The sequence below is a fragment of the Babylonia areolata genome, chromosome 14 (genome assembly GCF_041734735.1).
Source record: "Babylonia areolata isolate BAREFJ2019XMU chromosome 14, ASM4173473v1, whole genome shotgun sequence".
In the NCBI taxonomy this organism is placed as follows: domain Eukaryota; kingdom Metazoa; phylum Mollusca; class Gastropoda; order Neogastropoda; family Buccinidae; genus Babylonia; species Babylonia areolata.
The window spans coordinates 19,420,749-19,435,661 of NC_134889.1; the positions used below are offsets into that span (position 1 = coordinate 19,420,749).

General features: G+C 44.2%; 1 protein-coding gene across 3 annotated transcripts in view; it reads right to left on the minus strand.

Annotated features, from left to right (window-relative positions):
- Nucleotides 1–4,664: 4,664 nt before the first annotated feature.
- The window catches only part of LOC143289524 (uncharacterized), a 26,899-nt gene continuing 16,650 nt past the window's right edge, over nucleotides 4,665–14,913 (minus strand). Inside the window, exons 3-6 of one of the 3 annotated variants that reach the window (XR_013056252.1) lie at nucleotides 11,519–12,179; nucleotides 10,272–10,515; nucleotides 7,474–7,619; nucleotides 4,665–4,767 (exon numbers count right to left, since the gene is read on the minus strand). Coding sequence is in view for 2 of the 3 variants with exons in the window: in XM_076598520.1 (XP_076454635.1) it covers nucleotides 7,531–7,619; nucleotides 10,272–10,515; nucleotides 11,519–12,179 (994 nt within the window). In the remaining variant the exon portion in view is untranslated. Of the gene's footprint in view, nucleotides 4,768–7,362; nucleotides 7,620–10,271; nucleotides 10,516–11,518; nucleotides 12,180–14,913 lie in introns of those variants that run through there. The other 2 variants (XM_076598523.1, XM_076598520.1) reach the window with 2 other exon arrangements.

Below are 14,913 nucleotides of genomic sequence, written 5' to 3' on the forward strand. Positions count from 1 at the left end.
GAGTATTGCATATCCGAACGTGAATAATAATAATAATAATAATAATAATAATAATAACAGAAGAAGAAGAAGAATGACAGCCGAGTGGTTAACCCTTTCACCGCCCGTCAGTTTAGAGTGCAAAATTCCCTTGTACTATAAACACACAGAAAACATATAGTGTCTAAAAACAGCTGGGGATTCCCCCCCGAGATGTGTAGAAAGTATGGCCTATCCTACCACTGAACCATTAAGAGCAGTAGGTTCATGGATAACAGACCCATGATCTGGTCACCCTTCAGTGACATGGGTCCTCTACCTAGCTGCTGCATGAATGCGAGTTTGGCAGTGAAAGGGTTAAAGCGTTGGACTTTCAATCTGAGGGTTCTGTGGCAGATTTCGAATTCTGGTCACTGCGCCTGGTGGGTAAAAAAAAAAAAAAAAGAAAAAAAAAAAGATGGAGATATGTCCATTCAACAGATGTGCAGACCTGCTAGTGCCCGAGCCCCCCTCAGTCGTGTGTATACACATGCAGAAGATTAAAAATACGCACGTTAAAGATCCACGTAATCCATGTCGGCGTTTCGGTAGGTTAAGTGGAATCAAGAACATACCCGGCATGCACCCCCCCCCTATCCCCCCCCCCCACACACACACACACATACACCCCTCCCCCGAAAAAGGAGTATGGCTGCCTACAGTGGCTGGGATTGAAAAACGGCCATACACGTAAAAGCCCACCGTGTTTATGAGGGAGTCGCAGGCCACGACCAAAGAAAATTATAACAATAATCATCATCATCATCATCATCATCATCACTACATAACTACAACTACAACTACAACAGCGATGGTGATTGTGAAGATCATAAGAAGAAGAAGAAGAAAAAAGAAGAAGAAGGAGGAGGGAAAGAGGCCATCTGATTCAGAGTCCCTATCCCAAGGTCTGTAGGCCCTTCACAAACAATACAAAAATGTATAAAATGCAATGTGTGCATTGCAAACATGATGGTAAAATGAATGAATCATCCATAGTCACAGTAACATGTAACAGGTAAAGTGAAAGAATCATCCATAGTCACAGTAACATGTAACAGGTAAAGTGAATGAATCATCCATAGTCACAGTAACATGTAACAGGTAAAGTGAAAGAATCATCCATAGTCACAGTAACATGTAACAGGTAAAGTGAAAGAATCATCCATAGTCACACTAACATGTAACAGGTAAAGTGAATGAATCATCCATAGTCACACTAACATGTAACAGGTAAAGTGAAAGAATCATCCATAGTCACACTTACATGTAACAGGTAAAGTGAATGTATCATCCATAGTCACAGTAACATGTAACAGGTAAAGTGAATGAATCATCCATAGTCACAGTAACATGTAACAGGTAAAGTGAATGAATCATCCATAGTCACAGTAACAGGTAAAGTGAATGTATCATCCATAGTCACAGTAACATGTAACAGGTAAAGTGAATGAATCATCCATAGTCACAGTAACATGTAACAGGTAAAGTGAAAGAATCATCCATAGTCACAGTAACATGTAACAGGTAAAGTGAATGAATCATCCATAGTCACAGTAACATGTAACAGGTAAAGTGAATGAATCATCCATAGTCACAGTAACATGTAACAGGTAAAGTGAATGAATCATCCACAGTCAAAGTAACATGTAACAGGTAAAGTGAATGAATCATCCATAGTCAAAGTAACAGGTAAAGTGAATGTATCATCCATAGTCACAGTAACATGTAACAGGTAAAGTGAATGTATCATCCATAGTCACAGTAACATGTAACAGGTAAAGTGAATGAATCATCCATAGTCACAGTAACAGGTAAAGTGAATGTATCATCCATAGTCACAGTAACATGTAACAGGTAAAGTGAATGTATCATCCACAGTCACAGTAACATGTAACAGGTAAAGTGAATGAACCATCCATAGTCACAGTAACATGTAACAGGTAAAGTGAATGAATCATCCATAGTCACAGTAACAGGTAAAGTGAATGTATCATCCATAGTCACAGTAACATGTAACAGGTAAAGAGAAAGAACCATCCACAGTCACAGTAACATGTAACAGGTAAAGTGAATGAACCATCCATAGTCACAGTAACATGTAACAGGTAAAGTGAATGAATCATCCATAGTCACAGTAACATGTAACAGGTAAAGTGAAAGAATCATCCATAGCCACAGTAACATGTAACAGGTAAAGTGAAAGAATCATCCACAGTCACGGTAACATGTAACAGGTAAAGTGAATGACCCATCCATAGTCACAGTAACATGTAACAGGTAAAGTGAAGGAATCATCCACAGTCACAGTAACATGTAACAGGTAAAGTGAAAGAATCATCCATAGTCACAGTAACATGTAACAGGTAAAGTGAATGTATCATCCATAGTCACAGTAACATGTAACAGGTAAAGTGAATGAATCATCCATAGTCACAGTAACATGTAACAGGTAAAGTGAAGGAATCATCCACAGTCACAGTAACATGTAACAGGTAAAGTGAAAGAATCATCCATAGTCACAGTAACATGTAACAGGTAAAGTGAATGTATCATCCATAGTCACAGTAACATGTAACAGGTAAAGTGAAGGAATCATCCACAGTCACAGTAACATGTAACAGGTAAAGTGAAAGAATCATCCACAGTCACAGTAACATGTAACAGGTAAAGTGAAAGAATTATCCATAGTCACAGTAACATGTAACAGGTAAAGTGAATGTATCATCCATAGTCACAGTAACATGTAACAGGTAAAGTGAATGAATCATCCATAGTCACAGTAACATGTAACAGGTAAAGTGAATGAATCATCCATAGTCACAGTAACATGTAACAGGTAAAGTGAATGTATCATCCATAGTCACAGTAACATGTAACAGGTAAAGTGAATGTATCATCCATAGTCGCAGTAACATGTAACAGGTAAAGTGAATGAATCATCCATAGTCACAGTAACAGGTAAAGTGAATGTATCATCCATAGTCGCAGTAACATGTAACAGGTAAAGTGAATGAATCATCCATAGTCACAGTAACAGGTAAAGTGAATGTATCATCCACAGTCACAGTAACATGTAACAGGTAAAGTGAATGAATCATCCATAGTCACAGTAACAGGTAAAGTGAATGTATCATCCATAGTCACACTAACATGTAACAGGTAAAGTGAATGAATCATCCATAGTCACAGTAACAGGTAAAGTGAAAGAATCATCCACAGTCACAGTAACATGTAACAGGTAAAGTGAATGAAGCATCCATAGTCACACTAACATGTAACAGGTAAAGTGAAAGAATCATCCATAGTCACACTTACATGTAACAGGTAAAGTGAATGTATCATCCATAGCCACACTAACATGTAACAGGTAAAGTGAAAGAATCATCCATAGTCACAGTAACATGTAACAGGTAAAGTGAATGAATCATCCATAGTCACAGTAACATGTAACAGGTAAAGTGAATGAATCATCCATAGTCACACTAACATGTAACAGGTAAAGTGAAAGAATCATCCACAGTCACAGTAACATGTAACAGGTAAAGTGAATGAATCATCCATAGTCACAGTAACAGGTAAAGTGAATGTATCATCCATAGTCACAGTAACATGTAACAGGTAAAGTGAATGTATCATCCACAGTCACAGTAACATGTAACAGGTAAAGTGAATGAATCATCCATAGTCACAGTAACATGTAACAGGTAAAGTGAATGTATCATCCATAGTCACAGTAACATGTAACAGGTAAAGTGAATGAATCATCCACAGTCACAGTAACATGTAACAGGTAAAGTGAATGAATCATCCACAGTCACAGTAACATGTAACAGGTAAAGTGAATGAATCATCCACAGTCACAGTAACAGGTAAAGTGAATGTATCATCCATAGTCACAGTAACATGTAACAGGTAAAGTGAATGAATCATCCATAGTCACAGTAACATGTAACAGGTAAAGTGAATGAATCATCCACAGTCACAGTAACATGTAACAGGTAAAGTGAATGTATCATCCATAGTCACAGTAACATGTAACAGGTAAAGTGAATGAATCATCCATAGTCACAGTAACATGTAACAGGTAAAGTGAATGTATCATCCACAGTCACAGTAACATGTAACAGGTAAAGTGAATGAATCATCCATAGTCACAGTAACATGTAACAGGTAAAGTGAATGAATCATCCACAGTCACAGTAACATGTAACAGGTAAAGTGAATGTATCATCCATAGTCACAGTAACATGTAACAGGTAAAGTGAATGTATCATCCATAGTCACAGTAACATGTAACAGGTAAAGTGAATGAATCATCCATAGTCACAGTAACATGTAACAGGTAAAGTGAATGAATCATCCAAACAAATTTCATAAGCACAAATACACATACACACAACAACAAAATTAGTAACACACACACACACACACACACACACACGCACGCACGCGGCGCCCGCACGCACACACACACACACACACACACCAAAAACAAAACAAATAAAGGACGGCAGCAGAACAGAGGTAAAAAACAAATAAATAAAAAAATTTGACAGTGTATTTGTTTCCATTCTCTCTCATATGTGTCCTGCCGATGAAACGAATTGAAGCGAATACTTTTCACGTCCATGCAGTCCTCTCATCTCCCCCCTCCCCCAGCCCCACCCCCACCCTACCACCCCCTCCCCGCAAAAAACAAAACAAAACAGAACTTCCATACTTTGCTTCTTCCCCTGACTTGTACTGTGCCTGCACGAAAGAACGAGGATGGAATGTGCCGTTTAAAAAAATAATAATAATTTTAAAAAAAACTGAAAAGGTACAAACAACGATAGAATTACTAATCAATGAGACCAGGAGGATCAAAATGATTAACAAACAGTAAAAGAGTGGTAACTCTCTCCATTCACAAGGTACACAGAGAGTTACCACTCTTGACTGCTTACAAACAACTATACAACATAATGCAATACCATACCGTGCCGTACAATTTACGCAACACAATGCTACCCCCAACGCGATTCAGTACAATCGAGTCCAATAAATTCCAATCCAATAGTACAATGCAGTGCAATACGATGTAATCCATTACAACACAACACAATACAATGCAATGCAATACAATGCAATCCATTACAGCACGCCACAACACAACACAACAGAACACAATGCAATGCAATACAATGCAATCCATTACAGCACACCACAACACAACAGAACACAATGCAATCCATTACAGCACACCACAACACAACACAACAGAACACAATGCAATGCAATACAATGAAATCCATTACAACACACCACAACACAACACAACAGAACACAATGCAATGCAATACAATGAAATCCATTACAACACACCACAACACAACAGAACACAATGCAATGCAATACAGCACAACATAATGCAAGGCAATATTATTTTATTTCATCACAATACAACAGAATACAATGGAATGCAACACAATCCAATCCATTACAACACAACACAAACACAATTCAATGCAATACATTGAAATCCATTACAATACAACATAATACAATGCAATGCAACACAATACAATCCATTATAACACAACAGTACACAATACAATGCAATACAATGCAATCCATTACAACACACCACAACACAATGCAATGCAATACAATTCAATCCATTATAACACTACACAATGCAATGCAACACAATGCCAGTCCATTACAATACTCCATAACACAATGCAATATGTAATCCATCACAACACAACACATAGCAATCTAATATCAAGTACAAAGTACAACACAAAACAATGCGATACAATACAATAGTATACAAAAATAACACAGCATAATTTCACCACAGCACAGTACACTGCAGTACAGTACAGCACAGTACAATACAGTAAAGCACGGCACATCAAAGTACTGTAGAGCAAAGTACAATACAGCACAGCACAGCACAGCACAGCACATCATTATACAGCACAGCACAGCACAGAACAGTAAAGTACAGCACAGGACAGCACAGGGCAGCACAGCACAGTACAGCACAGGCCAGTACAAAACAGTAAAGTACAGCACATTACAGGAGAGCACAGTACAGTAGTGTAGCACAGCACAGCTCAGCACAGTACAACATAGCACAGTACAGTGCAGTACAGCACAACAGGGCAAGGCACAACGAAGCACAGTACAACACAACACAGCACAGTACAGTACAGTACAGTACAGCACAGTACAACACAACACAGCACAGCACAGTACAGTACAGTACAGTACAGCACAGTACAACACAACACAGCACAGTACAGTACAGTACAGTGCAGCACAGTACAAAACAAAACAGCACAAAACAGTACAACACAACACAGCACAGTGCGGCACAGCACAGTACAACACAGCACAGCACAGTGCGGCACAGCACAGTACAACACAGCACAGCACAGTGCAGCACAGTACAGAACAACACAACACAGCACAGTACAGCACAGTACAACACAACACAGCACAGTACAGCACAGTACAACACAAACAGCACAGTACAGTACAGCACAGCACAGTAGAGCACAGCATAGTACGGTACAACACAGTACAGCACACCACAGTAGAGTACAGCACAGCACAGCACAGCATAGTAGAGGACAGTACAGTACAGCACAGCACAGCACGGCAAAGTACAGTACAGCACAGCGCAGCGCAGCACAGTACAGTACAGTAGAGCACAGTACAGGACAGGACAGCACAGTACAGCATGACACAGCACAGTACAGCACAGTACAACACAGCACAGTACAGCACAGCACAGTAGAGCACAGCATAGTACAGTACAACACAGTACGGCACACCACAGTAGAGTACAGCACAGCACAGCACAGCATAGTAGAGGACAGTACAGCACAGCACAGCACGGCAAAGTACAGTACAGCACAGCGCAGCGCAGCACAGTACAGTACAGTAGAGCACAGTACAGGACAGGACAGCACAGTACAGCATGACACAGCACAGTACAACACAGCACAGCACAGTACAGTACAGCACAGTACAGCACAGCACATTACAGCACAGCACAGTACAGTACAGCACAGCACAGCACAGCACAGTACAGTACAGCACAGCACAGCACAGCACAGTACAACACGACACAGCACAGCACAGCACATTACAGTACAGCACAGTACAGTACAGCACAGCACAGTACAGTACAGCACAGCACAGTACACACAGTGTACACACAGCTTACACAAAGTGTGTGTGTGTGTGTGCGTGTGTGTGTGTGTCTGCGTGTGTGTGTGTGTGTGAGAGAGAGAGAGAGAGAGAGAGAGTGTCTGTGCGCTCGTTTTTTTGTTTTTTTTTTAAGCAACAAACAGTCACACACACACAAAAAAAATCCATCCAAATAATGCCCCTGGCGACATACTGCACGCTTTCGGGAGTGGGGGGAGAACCTGCCATAGAACTGAATTTCAAACCAACCTCCATCCAAACCACCGCTGACGTCACCACTGCCCATGACGTCACGGCGGGATGACGTCACCGTTGGCGCGCGAACAGCAGACAGACGCAGAGCAGCACCAGAACCTCCACTGCTCCTAGGGCCAACAGGATCGGCCCGACCGTGTCTGTGTGTCACACACACACACACACACACACACACACACACACACACACACACACACGCACACACACACACACGAATAACCACAAGGTACATCATCTATGCCGAAAGACAACACCAATGCAGGTGGATGGATGCAGGAAGGGCAAAAACAGATCAAGTCCATCAGATACAACATTGACAATCAATATATATATAGAGTGGAGTGATGGCCTAGAGGTAACCCGTCCGCCTAGGAAGCGAGAGAATCTGAGCGCGCTGGTTCGAATCACGGCTCACCCGCCGATATTTTCTCCCCCCCTCCACTCGACCTTGAGTGGTGGTCTGGACGCTATCTCATTCGGATGAGACGATAAACCGAGGTCCCGTGTGCAGCATGCACTTAGCGCATGTAAAAGAACCCACGGCAACAAAAGGGTTGTTCCTGGCAAAATTCAGTCGATTAATCCACTTCGATAGGAAAAACAAATAAAACTGCATGCAGGGAAAAAAAATGCAAAAAAAATAGATGGCGCTGTAGCGTAGCGACGCGCTCTCCCTGGGGAAAGCAGCCCGATAATCACACAGAGAAATCTATTGTGATAAAATGAAATATAATACAATACAATACAATACAATACAATACAATACAATACAATACAATACAATATTCCGAAGCAGGTGGATCGTGACGTAGGCGAAAACCACTAGGGGTATAAAAGTGAAAGACCTACTCTACCATGTTTGAGTCGTATATAACTGGAAATCGTGCTGGCATTTTCTGTCGTTTGTTTTCAGGTTGTCTCACCCCCTCACACACATAATGCATGCACCCTACCCCCACACGCCCCCCCCCCCTCCCCTCCACCCCTCCACACAACACCACCACACTCACCGATCTTCAAGAACCCTCAGATCTCCATGAGCTGAGCTTCAAAGGTCTCATGCACACAACCCCCTCCCAACTCACCCACACCCCAGACACCCACCCCCCCCACCCACCCACACACCACACCCAAAACACCCTTACCCAACACCCACCCACACACCACACCCAAAACACCCACACCCAACAACCCACCTACACCCAAAACACCCATACCTACCCACCCACACCAAAAACACCTACACCCACACCCACACCCAAAACACCCACACCCACCCACGCACACCCACACCCACATCCAAAACACTCACACCCACCCACCCACATCCACACCCAAAACACCCACACCCACCCACCCACACCCACACCCAAAACACCCACACCTACCCCACCCACACCCACCCACAACCCACACCTACCCCACCCACACCCAACACTCAAAACACCTACACCCACGGCCACCCATTCACAACCCACACTCAAAACACCCACACCCACACCCCACACACAAAACACCCACACCCAACACCCACCAACCCACACCCCACACTAAAAACACCCACACCCACCCACCCACCCACATCCAAAACACCCACACCCACACACACCCACACGCCTACATCCAAAACACCCACACACACACACACACACACACAACCACACGCCTACACCCAACACCCCCTCACCCACACCCGAAGCACCAACTCTATGATATGAGCTCCCAGAGTCACATTATACACCCACATCCCCAAACTCAAAAAAACCCACCCACCAACATCACAACACACCCACACACGCACATTACATCCACGACACTCGTCAATCTTCAAGAATCCCTGGATGTTCCATGATCTGAGTTGCCAGAGCCACGCAAACACCACCATCACCACCCTACCCCCCCACACACACACCTCCGCCCCCACAAACACACAAGTCCCCCTCCCCACCCCACCCCACCCCACACCACCACACACACACCCACACCCACACACATATTCCATCCACCGACAGTGACAACTCACCTATCTTCAAGAACCTCTGGATCTGCATGATTTGAGCTGCCGGCATGGCCATGAAGACACACCCAACATCCCCCAAACACACACACACACACACACACACACTAAACCTCCACCCCCCAACCCCTCCACACACACATACCTATACACACAGCACCCACCCACACGCCGACAGTGACACTCGCCAATCTTCAGAGAACCCTTGGATCTCCATGATCTGAGCTCTCAGGGCAACACACACACACACACACACACACACACACACACACACACACACACACACACACACACACACACACTCACACACACACACACACACCGACACACACTCCCCTCCTCCACACCCCTACCACCCACACACCTTACACACACACAAACACACTCCACCCCCACCCCACACACACACACACCGACACACACTCCCCTCCCCCACAACCCAACCCCCACACACCTTACACACACACAAACACACTCCACCCACACACACACACACACACACACCCGCCCCCCCCCCCCTCACACACACATCCCCGTCCCCCCCCCCACACACACACACACTGACACACACTTCCCTCCCCCACACCCCTACCCCCACACACCTTACACACACACAAACACACTCCCCCCCTCCCCACCCCCCACACACACACTGACACACACTTCCCTCCCCCACACCCCTACCCCCACACACCTTATACACACACAAACACACTCCATCCACCTCCCGACCCCACCACCCACACACACACACACACCGACAGACACAACTCACCGATCTTCAGGAACCCCTGGACCTCCATCAGCTGGGCTCCCAGGGCCAGACGCTGCTCGATGTCCCGCAGCCGCTGCTCCGTCTGGGCCAGGCGTCGCTCCCGGGCCTCCTCCATCTCCTTCCTGAGCTCCACCAGCCGGGCCACCGTCGTGTGGTTCAGATCCTTCACCCAGCCTTCTGCCTCAGTCCGCCACCGCGCCACCTTGGCGTCCGTCTCCTCGGCCATGACCTCCTTCAGCTCTTTCTGCGCAAAGGTCGTCGAGTCAAAGGTCAAAGGTCGTGTCAAAGGTAAAGTCAAGCAGCAAATAAAAAAAAACAACAAAAAACCAAAACATGTCAAAGGTCGTGTCAAGGGCAAGTCAAAGATAAAAATTAAAAAAAAAAAAACAATGGTCGTGTCAAGGGCAAGTCAAATGTCAAGTCAATAGTCAAAAGTCAAGTGTCAAGTCAAAGTGAAGTTAAAAATCAAGTCAAATGTCAAGTCAACTTCGAGTCAAAAGTCAAATCAAAGGTCAAGTCAAAGGTCAAGTCAATGGTCAAGTCAAAGTCAATTTTTTTAAAAGATCATGTCAAAGGTTGTGTAGAGGGCAAGTCAGAGGTCAAACCAAGGGTCAAGTCAATTGCCAAGTCAAAAGTCAAGTCAGCTACGAGACAAAAGTCAAATCACAGGTAAAGTCAAAGTCTGGTTTAGTCAAAAGTCAATGTCAAGACAAATGAGGAGTGAAAGCAAAGTCAAGTCCAAAGTCAAGTCCACTGTCAAGTCAAAAGTCAAGTCCAGAATGTCAAGTCAAAGTGAAGTCAAAAGTCAAGGAATGTGGAAATGGTGTGAGGTGAGTGAAGGGGGTATTATATAGATATGTGCGGGAGAGAGGCATGAGTGATGTGTGGAGTGTGGTAGCAGGGGTGTGGGGGGTTGGGGGGCATGAGGGGGGGGAGTACGATTTTTGTATCTAATCAAAAGTCAACTAGAATGCACTCCAGTAAACATACACAGACACAGACATACAGACACACGGATACAGGCACATGTATTGTCTGATATTACTTAAAAAACAACACGTGAAACTAAAAGAACCACACACACACACACACACACACACACATACACACACACACACACAAGGGGCGTTCTCTACCTACCCCATCACCCACCTCCGTATCCCCACCCCTCCCACACCCTATCAAACCCACTACCCCACACCCACACCCACACACACACACACACACAGCACCAAGACCCCACTCACCGCCAACACCGCCCACCGAACGTCGTCCCCAACCAGACACTGGTACTGAAGACGGGTCACGTTGATCACGTGCGTCACCACCACCCTCCTCGTTCCCCTGCACCCTCCTCCTCCTCCTTGACCTTGATCTTGATCTTGACCTTGACCTTGACCTTGGTCTCGACCTTGGCCTCCTTGGTCGCACGCGCACGCGCAACCGGGATCGTCGGGACCGAGACTGATCTCCCCTGCCTCCAGTTTCTCGGCCAGTCTCGCCACGATGGCGTCGACCGTGGCGAGGTCGATGGTGGTTGTTGATGGGTCTCCCCTTCTTCCTCTTCCGCCTCCTCTTCCTCCTCCTCCTCTTCCTACTCCTCCTATAATTCCTCCTCCTCCTTCTTCCTGCTGTTGTTGTCCTTGTTGTTGCTGTTGTTGTTTCCCTTCTTCGTTTTCCGAGCGTGGGTCACCGCTGCTGGCAGAGACCCCTTCCTCCAAGCCTTTTTTGTAAATTTCGTGCAGAGTCGGGGAGTTCTTCAGGCTGCTACTACTGCTGCTGCTGCTGCTGCTGCTGCTGGAGGTGGCGTCGGTGGTGTTGCTGCTGCTGCTGTCTTCGCTGGCGAGGCTGTTGATGACCCATCGGCCTCCGTGGAAGGTCAGGAGGGCCAGGGCTATGCCCACCAGCCTGGGGAACCACACACACACACACACACACACACACACACACACGCACACACACGCACGTACGCACGCACGCACGCATGCACACAAACACACACACACACACAAACACACACACATTAAGCACACACACACACACACACACACACACACATTAAGCACGTGCGCACATACACACACACACACACACACACATTAAGCACACACACACACATTAAGCACACACACACACACACATTAAGCACGTGCGCACACACACACACACACACACACACACACACATTAAGCACACAAAAATCACGCTGCTGAGTTGAGGAGATGAACGAGGACAAGACGTACAAGAAGATGATCAACGACAACAACGAGGAGTGATAATGATAAGGAGGAGGAGGAGGAGGAGGAGGATACTACTACTACTACTACTACTACTACTGATTATAATAATAATAATGATAATAATGATAAGGAGGAGGAGGAGAATACTACTACTACTACTACTACTACTACTACTACTGATTATAATAATAATAATGATAATAATGATAAGGAGGAGGAGGATACTACTACTACTACTACTACTACTACTACTACTACTGATTATAATAATAATAATGATAATAATGATAAGGAGGAGGAGGATACTACTACTACTACTACTACTACTGATTATAATAATAATAATGATAATAATGATAAGGAGGAGGAGGAGGATACTACTACTACTACTACTGATTATAATAATAATAATAATAATAATGATAAGGAGGAGGAGGATACTACTACTACTACTACTACTACTACTACTACTACTACTACTACTACTGATTATAATAATAATAATGATAATAATGATAAGGAGGAGGAGGAGGATACTACTACTACTACTACTACTACTACTACTACTACTACTACTGATTATAATAATAATAATAATAATGATAAGGAGGAGGAGGAGGATACTACTACTACTACTACTACTACTGATTATAATAATAATAATAATAATAATAATAATAATAATGATAAGGAGGAGGATACTACTACTTCTACTACTACTACTGATTATAATAATAATAATGATAAGGAGGAGGAGGATACTACTACTACTGATTATAATAATAATAATGATAAGGAGAAGGATACTACTACTACTACTACTACTACTACTACTACTACTACTGATTATAATAATAACGATAAGGAGGAGGAGGATACTACTACTACTACTGATTATAATAATAATAATAATGATAAGGAGGAATAGGAGGAAGAGGATACTACTACTACTACTACTACTACTACTGATTATAATTATTATAATAATGATAAGGAGGAGGAGGATACTACTACTACTACTACTACTACTACTGATTATAATAATAATAATAATAATGATAAGGAGGAGTAGGAGGAGGAGGATACTACTACTACTACTACTACTACTACTACTACTACTGATTATAATAATAATAATGATAAGGAGGATACTACTACTACTACTACTACTGATTATAATAATAATAATAATGATAAGGAGGAGGAGGAGGATAGGAAGAAGGAGAATGCGAACATACACATACATGTATACATACAACTCACACAAACACACGCGCGCGCGCGCGCACGCACATACACACACACGCGCGCGCACACACACACACACACACACACACACACACACACACACACACACACACACACACACAAAGGGAGGTCGAGAGAGTCAACAAAACAAGCGAAAACGTCGCCGTATCTATGCATTCTGTCCGCTCATCCACGTTGCAACGTTATCAGCAAAGCGCCGATAACAAAAGGAATGTGTGAAGGCTTGCTGTGTGCGTCAATGTAGCATGGCAGAGCTAAAATAATAATAATGGTATTTATATAGCGCTGAATCTTGTGCAGAGACAAATCAAAGCGCTTTCGCACCAGTCATTCGCACGCATGCATAACTCTAAAACTGTAGAAACTGAAGACAAGGAAGGGCAGGCAAGGGAGGCTATTTTGGGAAGAGGTGGGTTTTAAGGCCAGACTTGAAAGAGCTGAGAGTGGAGACTTCTTGACGAAGCGAAAGAGGAAGTTCATTCCAATCGCAAGGTCCAGAGACAGAGAAAGAACGGCGGCCAACAGTCGAGTGTTTGATTCTGGGTATGCGTAAACAGAGTGGATCCGAAGCCGATCGTAGTGAGGCGAGATGGAGTGTAGAGGTGAAGGCAGCCACAGAGATAGGAAAATGACAAACTGACACGACTTGTTCAGATAATTATTATAAATTTTCGGTGATAAACTGATGCATTGATTTGACATTGCCTTTCGGTTAATGTTCTTAGTCAACCAGGTCATTCACGCGGGTAGAGTTTTCTTTCTGAAAGAGAGAGAGTGGGAGGGGAAGGAGCGAGAGAGAGAGAGGGGGGGTGGGGGGGGGGGGAGGGGGGGTGCCGGTGGGGGACACAGACACAGACACAGTCAGCCAGTCTCTCTCTCTCTCTCTCTCTCTCTCTCTCTCTCTCTCACACACACACACACACACACACACACAAAACCCCTAAACACTCTCTCTCTCTCTCTCTCTCTCTCTCTCTCTCTCTCTCTCTCACACACACACACAAAACCCCTAAACACTCTCTCTCTCTCTCTCTCTCTCTCTCTCTCTCTCTCTCTCTCTCGTAACTGATGTAGATTAGCAAGGACAGATTGGAAGAATGGGCCATGCCCTAAAATCTTAATCCTTGAATAAA